The sequence below is a fragment of the Scleropages formosus genome, chromosome 9 (assembly GCF_900964775.1).
Source record: "Scleropages formosus chromosome 9, fSclFor1.1, whole genome shotgun sequence".
Taxonomy (NCBI): domain Eukaryota; kingdom Metazoa; phylum Chordata; class Actinopteri; order Osteoglossiformes; family Osteoglossidae; genus Scleropages; species Scleropages formosus.
Window position 1 is genome coordinate 292,830 of NC_041814.1, and position 14,766 is coordinate 307,595.

A 14,766-nucleotide genomic window follows, 5' to 3' on the forward strand; every position below is an offset into this window, starting at 1 on the left:
CTCCCCCTCCGGCCTTGCGCCCTGTGTTACCGGGTAGGCTCCGGTTCCCCGCGACCCTCTATGGGACGAGCGGTTCTGAAAATGTGTGTGTGTGTGTATTTCATATAAGATATTAAGGTAATTTCCAAACGAAGTGAAATACTAACATCACTAAAATCTCAATTCAGCTTGCCTTACTTTGGTTTTGAAGACCCAGATTTATTTTAGGGCAAATTAGTAGAAAAATGAAATTGAGAAAACTGATTAAAGATTTTTGCATTCAAGAAGTTTTTATGTATTTTTTTCTTATTCAAGTTAATGAAAATGTATGCCCAGTTTTACCAGCAACTTTAAAGAATGCATTGGGTGCCTAAAGTAAGGGTTTGATCTCTTTTTGTGTTGTCAAAATATTATGTCTGAAATTACACAATGGTCGAACCCCAAATATTTTCTCACGTTCTCTGTAGTTTTGATTCTTACACAAATGCTACTTAGGCAGTCACGTATTGTAATTTTCTTTTTTCCCGAGTATGAAGTTTGCTGAATGAATTGAAAATATTGTAGACGAAAATTTAAAAATAGCAATAATATTAAACGGAGTTTAGGACTTACGGAGGTGCAGATTATGCCGGACTGAAAACCCCACAGTTCCCTACATGTGAGGAAGGGGCGCAGAGTTGGTAGGTGGGTGGTGTGGCGCACTTACCTTCATTTGCAAATCATTTATGATCAGTTTAGCTGCATATATTATTTCTACAAACAAAAAATATGAGGTCCAATTGACATGGATTCTGATAAGGGAACCGATAAGGGAACTTGTAGCGCTTAATATGCAGTATTTGCACTTGTTTTGCCTCAATACTATAGCCTCTGTTAAGTTTGTCCTTGCGCCGATCCGTACAGCGTCGTGTGCCGCGGCGACGCTCTTCTGGATACGGACTCGTTAGGAGTCGCTTATTTGTCTTCGGCCGTAGTATGGGTTCATTATGGACTTTTTACGTTCAGTTTCTTTTTTTGCGAGAGGTTACCTTACATTTTCTATGGGCTCTTTGTAATGTTAATAATATTAGACAGGACAAAGTAGCCCTAGCGCGCTACATGAACTGTATCTTTCCGTACCCAGCATCATCTCACCTGTGCGCGTGCGCAGTGTAACTGGTCTGTTACTGAACAGCGTAGGAAGGCAGCATGTGGAATCGCAGCGGCAGCGGCAGCAGGGCGAAGAGTTCAGCGCTCGAAAGAGCCATGGCACACCTGCAGAGACAGAGGGGTCCCACTCGAACCGACCGGCTTGTTGTCCAGATGCCTGCTGCTGCTGCTGCTGAACTACAGGTTGGGAAACAGAAGCAGCACAACCACAAGGCTGTTCAGTCAGCTAGTGTACTGTTGTTGGTTTGTTACAATACTGCTGTTGCCAAAATGTGTGCAACTTCTTTCTGTCCCAAGGAACATTTGGGTTCCCTGACTAAGATGACACATACTAGGATATCGGAAGCCGCCCGGTCCCGCCTCTTCCGGAACTTGGGTGACATCTCCTCCGACGAAAGCGCACCCGAACAGCAGCTCGTAGACGCCGGGCGAGGCGGTCGGGAAGACCCAGCGGCAGCAGGAGGCACGAGGAGCCCCGTGGTGAGTAGGTTCCTCAAAAAGGCATCCTTCCCTCAACTGACTTCCAGTAACCCGTCGCTTGAGATGATCGAGACAACCGAAGGAAGGTCTGCTGGGACGGGCTTGGGCCAGCACCGCTCGCAGAGCCTGGCCCTAAGCAGGCTGGCGCTTGTCGAGGATCGCATTAGGAGCCGCAGACAGGCAACAAGTGGCTCCGGTGCAGGAGCGGACCCACCCCCACCGGCGGCTGCTGAGAGTAGTGCCGAGTCCTCTCGGTCCGGCGTTGAGCCCAGCGTGAAAGGGAGCCGCTTCCTGAAGAAGAGGGACGGGCCAGCGATCTTGCGGAAAGACCCGAATGTCACAGCCGCTTCCAGTTGTACTGCACCACAACCCAAGTTTGTGAGTAAAGGAGTGAATCTTGACAGCGATGAGGAGGATATGAAGAAACTCCTGGGGAACTACGTTCATTCCGATGAGATTCTGTTAGATGAGGGCAGGCCCGTGCCTCAAGACACCTCAGTTCCTTCGCAACAGGTAATGACTTTTTCTTTAAAGTACTCTTGCAGATATTTAAAAGTCATATTAAATGTATTATTGAACTCCTGACTCACTCCACCCATGATCTAAGTTCATGTAATGTGTAAATGTTCATGAGCTATAACTTTTGAGATCATACCCGTTAAACCTTCACGCAGCTACTCCTGTAATGTAAATGTTTATTTAATATATAAGGGATGTGATTAGGAATCGATATGTAGATGGAGGGTTATGCAGCTACTCGTGCGATGTATATTGGTTCATGTGGTGGAAGGTAACAAATTGTACTTTAGAATCACACGTCTGCATCTAAGTGTCTCTTCCTGCTAATGTAATGAACGCATTGTATTTTCTGTGTGATGTACGTCGTTTTGCAGAAAAGCACCTGCTAAATGAATAAATGTAAAATGTAATTTATGAGTGTGTTGCTTTTAGATAGCATTTCATTCTGTTTTAAATCTAGATAAATTAGACCATCTATAGCAACCCTGTTGTGTAAGTACTGTTTTTCTGAATGTAAAAGTTAATAATTGTTGATGTGTACCGCGCTACATTATGCATTCTCTGCCGTAACCTTTGCTGAGTCTGCTTTACTCTCCTCCTTAAAAGTCCTTCGTTTCAAAACGGACCAAACTTTCATACTGCTTTGTTGCCACAGTTCAGCAAAATAACCTCAATCAAAGGCAAATCCCAGTCTCCCTCAGACTCAAGTTATGGTTCAGAGGAACCGTCTGACAAAGTAAATTTTCAGGGAAGCTCATCGTACTCAGTGGAATCTGCCTCAGTGGTTGGCTCCCTTTCCTCATCGCCATCCAATATCACCACAACTGGAAAGACTTTGTCCTCAAGCCCCCAGCTTTTGAGGCCTTCCCAGTCATCAGTTGGGGCGCCCAGTGATGTCAGATCATTGGATGAGCTCTTTGTGGATGGTCCACCTTCCACCGATTCCACCTGTGAGAAGAGTATACTGTCAGATGGTAAGAGTTAAAGTGAGGACATTATTTCAGTGTTATTGAACTTCAGCATTCATTTGTAAAGGTTTTTTAAATGTCAAACAGAGTTCAAGATTAATGTCATGACCTTGGATGACTTAGCCCCTGATGTTTCTGGAACATCTCAGACATCTAAAAAAGAGGTAAATTATGTATTGTGTTCTATACAGCATTTTGCCTATAGTTCTAGTTATTACTTTTGCTAAATAAACTTTGAATGTATTTAACAGGCCAAAACCACCGTGAATGCATTCGAAGAGACTAAGTCATCCTCACACAGCCCAAAAGGAGTGGATGCCAACGAAGAAGTGACTGAAGGGGAGCTGGAGCCAGCAGAAGCTGATTATGAGAGTGATTTTGAAAGCGAAATCAAGACTGAGACGGAGCAGAACGTCAGTGACACATCTGAGCTCCGTGGAGCTCGGAGCAGGGACAGGACCGCCAGTAGTGAAGGCCAGGATTCTGTTTCTGAAAGACTGCAGCAGCATGACCTTTCTAGTCAATCAGAGAGGGAAGGAGAAGCTCCAAGATCTGAACTGAACTTGATCCAGTCAGGAGCAAATAAATATTCTGAGTCACGGAGTAGTTGTAGCAGGGGTTCATATTCGAGAATTGCATCTGAAGCCATCACTCCACTCCAAAGAGAATGCACCCCATCAGAAAGCAGAAATGTGAGAGACACTGCTACTCAGACACAAGCAGATGGGCTGTCCTACACCTGCTCTACTGGTTTGTTACCTTAATTTAAGCATTGTTTGTTTTTACATATACCACTCTTTGCTTAAATTAATTAATGAATCTCCTCTCTTTGGAGGTATGGCTACTTTGGGTCCTTTGGGAGGAATATCCTACACTGATCCTACTCCTGTAGCAAGTGGTATTGTCTGTACTGAGGCACTAGAAGGTAACCATAAATTACTCAGTGGAAAGCACAAATACTTATTAATGAGTTTGGTCTAATAAAGGATTTATCTTTCTGATTTTCCTCATCACCTTGTTTTCTACTCTATTCAATGACACAATTTAAATGAAATTTTCTGTAATTGTCACTTATTGCCTTAGATTACTTTAATACAGGCAATAATTACTACCAGTCCTGTTCTTTCTCTCACCAGAGGCATGTGATAGGGAGGTGTTTATTGGTTGTATTGTCTTCCTGCAGCCTTCACAGCCTACAACCCAGCAGTGCTTGTGCTCAATGACATGCTGAGGCAACAGCTGGCTCTGACCAGGCAGTTTGTGGAAACCAGTAGACACCTTCACAATTCAGTCCTGGAGTCATTGGGACCTGCAAACTACCATTACGCAACCCTACGGGACACCAAGGAGGTGAGCTTGCTTGTCCTTGTGGCACAAGGCTAGGAGAAATTTTGCTGTTCTTGCTCAAACAGCTAGAAGTACACACACACACACACACACACATTTTCAGAACCGCTTGTCCCTTACGGGGTCACGGGGAACCGGAGCCTACCCGGCAACTCAGGGCGTAAGGCCGGAGAGGGAGGGGACACACCCAGGACGGGACGCCAGTCCGTCGCAAGGCACCCCAAGCGGGACTTGAACCCCAGACCCACCAGAGAGCAGGACTGTGGTCCAACCCACTGCGCCACCGCGCCCCCCTCAGCTAGAAGTATCAATTGATAAAAGTTTGTATGTTCTTTTGATTAAACAACTCAGATAATCACAAATGATAAAAATAATATAATTATATTGGGCCATAATACAAATTTAATTCAATTTCAACTGCTTGATAGGTTACAAACCCAGCAAAGGTCATGATTTTAAAATGCAAAGCATCATGTTGTGTTCAATTTGTTTTCCTAGTTCATTAAAAGTCACAAGCCTCCCAGGCTGACAATGGAGGAAGCACTTGAGGAGGTACTGCAGGAGATGCGGGAGTATCACTATATATGATTTGGAAGATCGGAGGCTGAGAGGGACTGAAGTGACTTGTTTCAGTCCTAGGTTTCACATTTCAATCTGTAACTGTGAATACTAAGTATTTTGTAATTTTGGGACATGAAATGAATTGGTGTCAGAGTCGCAGTTTACATTTGATTGTTTTCTTTCTAGCTTCATATTCAAAAACCAGTGAATTACAAACCTTCATTGTAAGTGAATATTGTGGAATAACAATTTGCAGTAATATAGATTACAAATTCTGTACCTTTCACGTTTAAAAATGTTTAACAAGAAAGGATTGAACATGGATGTACATAAGTTTTCTTTTCATTGCCAGGGTATTTCATCAATAGCATTGCTCTTTCTTACGTAATGCGTTTTAGATAAACATTTGGGTATTTTTGGAGTTTGCAGCTCTTTTACAGTATATTTTAATGTATTTAGGAAGTATTGTATGTCTCTATAACAACGATAAATTTTTACCAACTCAGGAAACCCACCTATTATTTGACCAATGGTTTGCATGTTGTGTACGTTTTTCACAAGGGTGTCTGGTCATGGTGTGCCTGTGTCCCCTCATTTTATACTGCTGCTGCTTCCAACAGTACTTGCTTTGTAATGCTTACTTCCTGTTGTCCTGTGAGGGATTCACTGCGTGAAGGTCAGCCATATGGACTTTTCCACAACTGTGTACCCAGTGAACAACGAGATCTAAGACAGCTGGTTCCAAATGAGAATAGCTGCCACCACAAGACAGTCAACAGCTATAAAATCGACATGGTAAAATGAGCCAGACATGGATTCAGTGGCTGTAGTCTTTCTTTCCTTCATGTGAGACAAAGCTACCTATAGTTTAAGGTCAACTAGCAGTTATGATAACCTAGTGATGCCTTTATTCCTCATTTGACTGTTCTTTACATCCCTCACACCTTGAGTCCACTAAGACTGTCTTTGAGATTCTTAGTCCTCACTTGGTACTGTTTCAGACCCAGAAGATCCAAAGGAGCCATAATTTTCCATAAGCTGTAGGCTGCCACTCGTGACAGTTGATTTTAACAGATGTACTTGATTATTTCTTTTACTTCCTGTTCCTGTAGGGGTAGCAGGTAGCATTGGTACTGTACTGTTTGGGGTATTGAACTTGGACATCAGTAAGTATTCCTCAAAAGAGCACAAATGTGTCACATTAGACTGTGAAATATACATATTAATTTTTACAGACTAAGGTCACAGCAACATACAGCTAGAGGTAGTACACATACATCAAACTAGGGGTCAGGGTCTAGAGGTTACACAGTATGTTACAGATGTGATCGTGTAGCATATTAGTTTTCAATAGGCTCATTCCTAGTGGCGATACTAATGCACAGCCTTTATCAGCTACCGTCACCTTTATGTAGGGATATCAATAGTTAAATTTGGATAATATGTGAAGTTAGAAAATAAAAAAAGCCACATTCAACTTGGTAAAATGAGGACTAAAGGACCTATGTGCTTAAAACTCACCACTGTAAGTAGGATTTTGGAAGAGCATACTTTTAGCTCACCAAAAGGTGTTTTATTGTTCAGGATGGACACATTTCGATGGGAAGCCTTCTTCAGCAATGGTATGTGATTAACCCTTTGAAATATTGTAACCTTTAGCCCTTGGACTATGCTTGTAGATTTATTTGAGGTTTATCCATGTTTCTGTGTCTATGCTTCTGTGACCTAGCGATGTTGTTAATCAATTAAAAAAAAAAATCTACACATTAAAAAACATAAAATGTGCATATGTGCGCTAGATTCTAAAAGAACAAATATACTAAATTAAAATCCAACAAATACTTTACAAAGGACCTGTGACGCATGAAGTCAGATTAGTAAAGAAAGAATGTCTGTGAGGGAATGTCCACTTCCCAGCTTTAATAGATTTCTATAATGAATTTGAAACCAGTAACAGTTTGCTAGATACAAGAAAAAAGTTTAAACCATTGTAACAGTTTGCACATCAGGACAGGAGACAAACAGAAAAGCAGGTTTCTATTGGATATGTAGAATGCAGGTGAGTATTTCTTTATCAAAGTCCTGCATCAGCTGAAGGTTTTATTATTTAGGTTAGAACCACATAAATTAACATTCCTTCAGCAAATTTCACATTATCATGTTTGATACTTTTCTTGTTTACACAGTATATATGCTGCTGGTGTTTAGTATGCAGCAATACTTGCAGTGGCTGAAGATAAAGAATTTAACTGCTAAATGAGTCACAAAGTCAACCAGTTTATTAGTACACAGCTTTATGAAGGACTATAAAGAAACATGAAAATGTAAACATGAAATTTCCTTCAGTCTGTTATCATATGTTGTATTGTCAGGATGGTTTAGAAAGGATTGTTAGTTTATAATGTACATTTAAATAGTGCTGTATTTTTGCAAAATGTATAGAACTTGTCAGGCCCTGGAAAGACCCAAAAATCAGTAGCAGTACTCAGTGGAGTTGTAAACAAGTATTGGGTGGACATATTAGGCTTGTTTGAACACTGGGGCATTTGTCCCTCTGCCTCCCTTTTGTGGCATGAAAACCAAAAAGACATTCCAACGGTTTTTCTCTTAGTGGAAGAATGTGCTGTATAGGCAGTCAGTTTACGTAGACTTCTTTGATGACAGTACGGCTTGTTACAAGAGTAGCTGTCTTAACGCAACAAAAACTCGTGGCAAAGGACTGTGATGGCTATGAGCAGGAGCTAAAGGATGTGCTTTAACTCTTGACATTTATGCATGTGGAAGATTCATGTCTGCATTTTTTTGTTTCCCCTGCATGCAACACTCTTGTAATTCAAAATCCGTAGGCTTCCGCGGTTACGGTCAACTGAGTGGAGGTTTTGGTCTTCTGAATTACACCGCACATGGGACATTGGTGCCGAAATTTCGCTTCTCTTGCTGGAAGCATCGTCATTCTTGTAATTCTTTTATATTTATTATCATCAGTCCTTTTGATCATCTGGTTTTCACAGTGGAGAAACATCATGTGCCCTTGAAGCTAGTTTCATTACCAAGATTTTTCTTCCCATTTCCGTAACCTACCGTATCATTTCTGAAAGTCTTTTCAGTATATTTAAAAATTTAAAACAATTTGACATCCACTGATGCAGATGAGTTTTCCTCTTTGTCCATGTATTTGTTTTCAGTGACAATTTAAGAAAAAAACTAATTTTATCAAGGATGAAAATCATGTAATCTGTTGCCTGTGATGAGGAAAATATAAAAGGAATATTTAAAAAGCTTCGTTCATTTTATAACCCTAGCGCCGGCCCAAACCATAAACGTCTACGTTACCATTACAGTATTTGCATCAAGTTAAATCCATACTGTACTTAATTTGCTGAAGCATCACTGCGCAAAATGCATTAAAATATATAGTCTTAAGATGAACATTAAAATACCTATTGAGTAGTAAATTAGTATGTATAAATAATATAAATAACCAATAATAATATATAAAATTCAGACATCTGATCTGAATCATTTTAAATTTAAGTTCACATAATGAAACACTCTTTTCTCCAAAGGGACGTAAAATTCAGAGAGAACAAAAGTGCAGAGTTATTTTTTTAAATTTTATGCACGCTGCTCTGTTTTAATACCGCTCACACCCAGCGCAGCGTGTTACCGGAAAAGATTGTATCGACGAGCACTTGAATAAAGTTTTGTTGAGCCACTTCCGGAAATTTAAACCGGAAGTAGCTCTATCTTGTGAGCCTCTCTGTGTCCTTCGCGCGGCGAAAAAAACTTGTAGCGCCGCCTGTGTGTCTCGAGAAAATGACACGAGCCATTCTTACGTCAGTCCGTTTTAAGCGCGCTCAGTTGCGAAGACTGCTTTCACACGGGTGTGTGGACGTTGCGGTTCTCCTCGCACAGCCGCATAAATTAGGACACAGTTTGGAATAATTGTGCAGTTGTTTAAGTGATGTTATTGCGATTGCAAGTGCAACGTCACCGGTCTTTAAGTGAAACACTTTTTAAACTTTTTCCTTCAGCTCTCTAGAAGAGCTCTGTAAGGAATATTCCGCACCGACAGCGGTGAAAAAGCCTTTTTTCGTGGTCGTTGACACGAACCAAATTATTTGAATTTCACTGCGGAAATGTGTTTGTTAAAGAATGTGGCTTTAGAATACAGCTGTAACAGCGTTGTCGTCTAAAAATAGACCCCGACAGCGTTCGTGTAGTTAATTACATTTACGTTTTTTTTTTTTTTTTTTAATTCATGACGTCTCGGTTTATTTAAAGAATGACAAAGCAGGGAAAACTCTAGAAATCTTGTAGGCTGCGCTGCTGTGCCATTCCCAGTGCGATACCCAGGTGGCGTTTCAATTCCGTCTCGTTTTCTCTTCCTCAACTGGCAACAGCAGCTATGGCTACAAATTTTGCCGCAGTAGGCTATTCTTCTGGGTATGTTTGGCTGGAAGTAAAACATGGTAATACCTCGATAGCATGTGTTGTTTGGGCAGCAAACGGAACATATCCAGGTATTACCATGTTTTACTTCATGGCACCCAACGGTTTTTCGGGATTTTAGGTTTGCAGTAACTGCGTTTACTGGCATTCGTTCAATAATTGGCTGAATTCATTAAGTAATTTGAAAAGATTTTAAAGAAAGAGGGTCCGCAGACCGAGCACAGAGTCGAGGCGCCTGGCTTCGCTCCGCTCGGCACCCCAGGCCCGGCTGTGCATCTGCCCGCCCGAAGTGTCGCAGCAACGCGCGCGGAGGGTTTCTACGAAAGTCGCGCCTCTCGATCGCTTCTACTCGAGTACTGTAAACGGAAGCGTGTGTGGAGAGTACGACACGTTTCGGTCCCCGTTGTTTGTGTGAGGCGAACTCTTGAAGTACAGAGAGCGGAGAGCCCCCACCCCCCCGCTGACCTCCATTTCTGTCATGTGAAAAAGCTGGTGGCGCTGAAAAACTCGCTTAATCAAACCCAATTAATTCCGCTCCTTTCCCTTATTATCAGCACCGAGGATCGTGTCTTTGCTGTTAACTCTAGCCGCGGCCCCAGAGAAACCTGATTATGTAATTAATTTGTCGTTAGAGATTTAATTGTTCTTAATGAATTCCCAAGTCCATTAGTGGAGTAGGCTACCTGTAAATGATTCGTGCGGTACGTGTATTGTGCTCTAGTGCTCATGGCAGTTAATGGCAGCGCACACTCTTACCCTCCCTCCCTTCCCCCGATGCCCCGCTGCTGTTTTTGTGCAGTTGGCCTTCCTCGGCGTGTACAAACTAATAGAGTTAAAAATGGTAGCCTCTGAGGAGGACAGTTTCGCCACCGTCCTCGGCAGAGTGTCCCGAAGGAATGAAGGAAAGCGCTCCTGTAGGGCCGATGAGCACCTAATCTGCTCTCTTTTCTCCACCAAGTCCACAGGGGGAACACGTATATATATTTCTTTTACTATCTGGATAAACCTTCGTGCAGCTACTTGTGTGATGAACATTGGTTCATATGATGGAAAGTAACAAACTAACTGTACTTTAGAATCACACATTTGCATCTAAGTGCCTCTTTCTGCTAATGTAATGTACACATTGTACTTTCTATGTGATGTATGTCAGTTTGTCCCAAGCGGGGTCGCGGCGAGCCGGAGCCCAACCCGGCAAAGCAGGGCGCAAGGCCGAAAGGGAAGGGGACACGCCCCGGACAGGATGCCAGTCCATCACAAGGCGACCCAAGCAGGGCCCGAACCCCAGATCCACCACGCAGCAGGCGCTGGTCAAACCCGCCACGCCCCCGTGCCCCCACGCCTGCCCACCCCCCGCTTTGGAGAAAAGCATTTGCTAAATGAATAAATGTAAATGTAGTTCACTGAAATACTATGACACGATCAGCGGGCTCCCCAAGGACACACACATTTCGCTTTAGTGAAATATTTGGAGCCACCCAGCACTTTGTTGCCAGCGCCCTGTGCGCACATTGTCATGGCCATGGAGGTGAGGTTTTTGGGCAGCACTATTTAGTTCAGTGGTTACCGTTACCTAGCTTGTGTACGTCACATGCGTTGCACAGCACGGCCAAGCGGAGCTCCTATGGAGATAAGACTGACTTATTTAAAAGGGACAAGTATTTGTCTCAGTTGAAGAGGATGAGTCAAAATATCTTAGTGTTTCAGAGCGAAACAAACTGAGACTCAAGAGCAAAAACATGAGCCTCAAAATGACTGCACTGAATTACCCACTATTAATCTCTTCAATCTTCTGTGGCCTCAAACCAGTTTAGACTATATCCTTGTTTAACCGTTTGCTTCCCTACTTCTGATTTTCTTTAATACCTTAATTAGATTAAATACCAGCGAAACTAAAGCTGTATGGTTAGAAATTCAACAATTATTTAGAGAGCCACAAGTGACACTTGTAAGTGAATCAATAACTGGCAGTAATTTATTTGTATGAAAATTAAGCTTTAACACCTTAAGCTTTTAAATTTAATTTTATTCTTTGTTCATGAGTTTCTATTTGAAATTCTCTGGTTCACCATTCTCTGAACCACAGAGAATGTTAAACTATCTATTAAGTTTCACAACTTGCATATACAGCAAAATATTCAGTTTGTACTTTACTGGACTGCTTGTACTGTACTCATTGAGTTTATTGTGGTATTAATTTAGAGTGCTTATTTTTACCATAGAACTGGGAAAGTAATCATATGTAATGTACTGGAAACAAGTAAAAAAAGAAAAAAAAAACTTAAGTTTTGCAAATGTTAAAACAATGAACTAGAGTCTATACTGTTAATGTTTTTCTAAGTAACATCTCGAAGAATATAACATAATACCAGAAGCAGTGTCAAATCATGTGTTTTGAATAACACAATCAAATGTTTTTACTGGATCACGGATTCTGAAACGAAAGTGCAGCTCATGTGTCCCAGCTACAATATAGAATGAAAAACCCCGCTTCTGGTAGAATGGTAAAAAATACAGAACAGAACTGCCCCCTGGTAAGTTACATCTATAAATAGTGGCTGAATTAGTCCAGTAGTCTGCATTGGCTGATCCAAAGCCAGGCTCATGATCTTTTAATGATGACTGAATGACCTGACAGGCTGCCTAATTCTCGGTAACACTGTTTTAAATGTGGTATTTTGCCACATGGTACCTGAGTTTTTTTAAAATACTACAAACCAGTGATGCTACCTGGTACCCAGATATACATGCAGTATTTTACTCTTTGTATAAACACTGTGTATGCATTCTGCCATTGCAGAATATAAGGGGTAACAACACAACTCAAACACACCTAGACAGATAAAAGCGGTGGACCGAACTCTGAGCATTTGTAGTCCACGACGCATTCAGATGTGCATTCAGAAATAAGTGAACTTTATGCTTTGTACTCAGAGGAGCCCGACCACAGATCATACTGATACACTCCAAAAAGGTGTTTGGCTTTTTAAAAGAGAACATAAACAGAGGGTGATGAATGTCACAAGCACTGCTGTGACAGAATTAGAAAACAAAATCTTCCATTTTGACATGAACCTCAAAACACGCTTTTGTGTGAACTGTGCACATATATGCTGGGCGAGGTTCAAAATGTAAAGTACCATACATTACCACACTGTTGGTTCTGAGGCATTAGGCCCTGACAAATGTTTTTGTGCTGATCCGTACCCTGTTCCCATGCTTTCACAAAGCCTCTCTCTGCCTCTCCTGCCTCTGCCCGGGCTGAACGCATGCCTGCCCCAGCCTTGGTGTGCCAGAGAGTCCAGCCGTCAGTGTCTGCGCAGTCCCAGACCCTGGGCCCTAATCCCTGAGCTGTCAGAGGACCCCAGGCTGAACTCATCCCAGCCTGCAGAAAAAGGCTCTAATTGGGGGATTTTCTACATCATTAACCTCGATGAGCAGCCCCCCCGCCCCACACACTCCCATCCCCTCCACCAACATATTGGCCCAGGACCCCCCTTCGCTTCCATCCCCAATGAACTTCACCAGCAGTTTTTCCACTGTGGTTTGTCATCAAAATGTAAGCGGTTTGTTCTTTTCTCTGCATTCTGGTGCCTGCTGGTGTAAACTAGATGGAAGAAAAACCTTTTCTGGCACAGCAACAGAGCACAGTCTTGATTCCCAGTCATTGAAAAGTTACGGAAATGGAGAGAGGGGTCACGCTGCTGTCCTGTCCTGTTACTCCTTTCATAAACACAACCTTCTTTCTGTTTCCAGCAATGACCTGATCTTTACCTTTTCTTCGCTAATACAGAAAATGATCATTCCAGATCAGATGAGTGTTCACTTTCAGTTCTCAGCTGATTTATACTACTAGTGGTGAATGCAGAACCCAGTTACAGAAAAAATGTTGACTTTCCAAGCCTATCTTTGCAATGTACGACAGGTGAAATAAAAGTTATGTCCATCCTGAGGAAAGAGAATAAATCAAATGCCTAAATGTACACATTTTTTCAAAAAGGTGTGTCCCACTGTAGAGCAGAATTCTTAAGGCTCCTTTTATTGAAAGACGACTGTATTGGACACAGATGGTCCACTATAAGGGATTTTCCCAGCATCCCATCTGTCCCGGAGAGAGGTTCACATGCAGATAAAGCAGAACGGACTGGTCCGGCTGGCTCAGAACATGTGCCATTCTACAAGTGCCGGGGGGACAATTAGGAAGCGCAGAGTCCTGAGGCACAGACCCCCTCCCATGAAGCCCTGATTGATTGGAGCCTCATCTTCCTAACAGCCTGGCAACACGCCACCGTGTGTGTGTGTGTGTGTGTGTGTGTGTGTGTGTGTACGAGACCATATGTGTCCAGCCTGTGTGTCTCAGAGTCATGATGGGCTGTACCACTCAACAAAAGTACACTACAATCCATACTTTGCTGCATTTGCATGTACAGTGATGAGATCCCACAACAAAGCCAGACTACTTTAATTTAAAATGCTGCATTTTCTTGCATTACAGAACACTGAAACCAAAATTTCAGACAAAAGGGCAAATAGTCTAAAGCAATGACTACACATGGATACTTCTATGATGTATTTCATGATTTTAGTTACAGATAATTTCATAGTTCTATAGAGCATTTTTGGTGAGAAAATATCTATCCCTGGGCTTCTGCTTTTACCAAAAAGACTAATAACCTACTGTATGAGGTCTGTGACTGAACACAGATAAATACGATTGAATTTTTTGAGTTTTGCTACATTTTTTATGGGGACAAAAGTGCTTTCCATTGCCAAAATATCAACCATTTATTCAGCAGCTACACATGATTGTCAAGTTGCATGAAATCAGAACAAATGTACTCAATTGGATAACAGCAGAAAAATTAAAAGAACAACATTCCATGTCATGAAACTGTCTGCTCCATGAGCAACAGGCATTGTGTTTCCCCTCAGAAATGAAAATCCACTCGTAAAAGTAAAGAAACAACACTGATTTCAGCAAAGTGTCCCAAAATGAAGCACAGCCTTGGCTGGGCAACAGCGCTCAGTTCGAGCAGAGCTAGAATGAGAGCCTCCGTACATGATGGAAAGTTTTGTTAGAAAAGGAATTGTCCTTCCTCTAAGTAAAACGGGGTAAATATGTAGCTAACACAGATTTCACTCCGTGTCAGTGTTGTGTGAAACAGCCTATATCGAACAAGGAACAAACTTGAAACATAAACCATTCCGCTTTACTCTACGGCTTGCTGGTGCAATTAAATTTGAGTGTCCTTCCATATACGTATGCTAGGCAAATTGCACTTTGTGTGAAAGAGTACTTTTATAGCCATGT

The 14,766-nt window shown here is 42.0% G+C and overlaps 1 protein-coding gene across 2 annotated transcripts; it reads left to right on the forward strand.

The window, feature by feature from the left end:
• The first annotated feature begins 884 nt into the window (after positions 1-884).
• On the forward strand, positions 885-6,727 carry c9h19orf44 (chromosome 9 C19orf44 homolog). Of its 2 annotated transcripts, none has more exons than XM_018728052.2 (8): positions 885-1,311; positions 1,426-2,121; positions 2,783-3,101; positions 3,183-3,259; positions 3,347-3,845; positions 3,931-4,020; positions 4,279-4,445; positions 4,941-6,727. In XM_018728052.2, the coding sequence occupies exons 1-8, from the start codon at positions 1,168-1,170 to the stop codon at positions 5,028-5,030; spliced, it is 2,082 nt and encodes a 693-aa protein (XP_018583568.2). In that variant the 5' UTR covers positions 885-1,167; the 3' UTR covers positions 5,031-6,727. The 2 variants fall into 2 exon arrangements, with proteins under 2 accessions (XP_018583568.2, XP_018583570.2); XM_018728054.2 differs by having other exon boundaries at positions 2,876-3,101.
• The last annotated feature ends 8,039 nt before the right edge of the window (positions 6,728-14,766 follow it).

Bases quoted from the DNA above. Each gene is read 5' to 3' on its own strand.
- c9h19orf44 (XM_018728052.2), top strand. From the start codon at position 1,168: ATGTGGAATCGCAGCGGCAGCGGCAGCAGGGCGAAGAGTTCAGCGCTC. The intron at 2,122-2,782 runs GTAATGACTTTT...TTGTTGCCACAG, and splicing joins CCTCAGTTCCTTCGCAACAG to TTCAGCAAAATAACCTCAAT. The intron at 4,446-4,940 runs GTGAGCTTGCTT...TTGTTTTCCTAG, and splicing joins CCCTACGGGACACCAAGGAG to TTCATTAAAAGTCACAAGCC.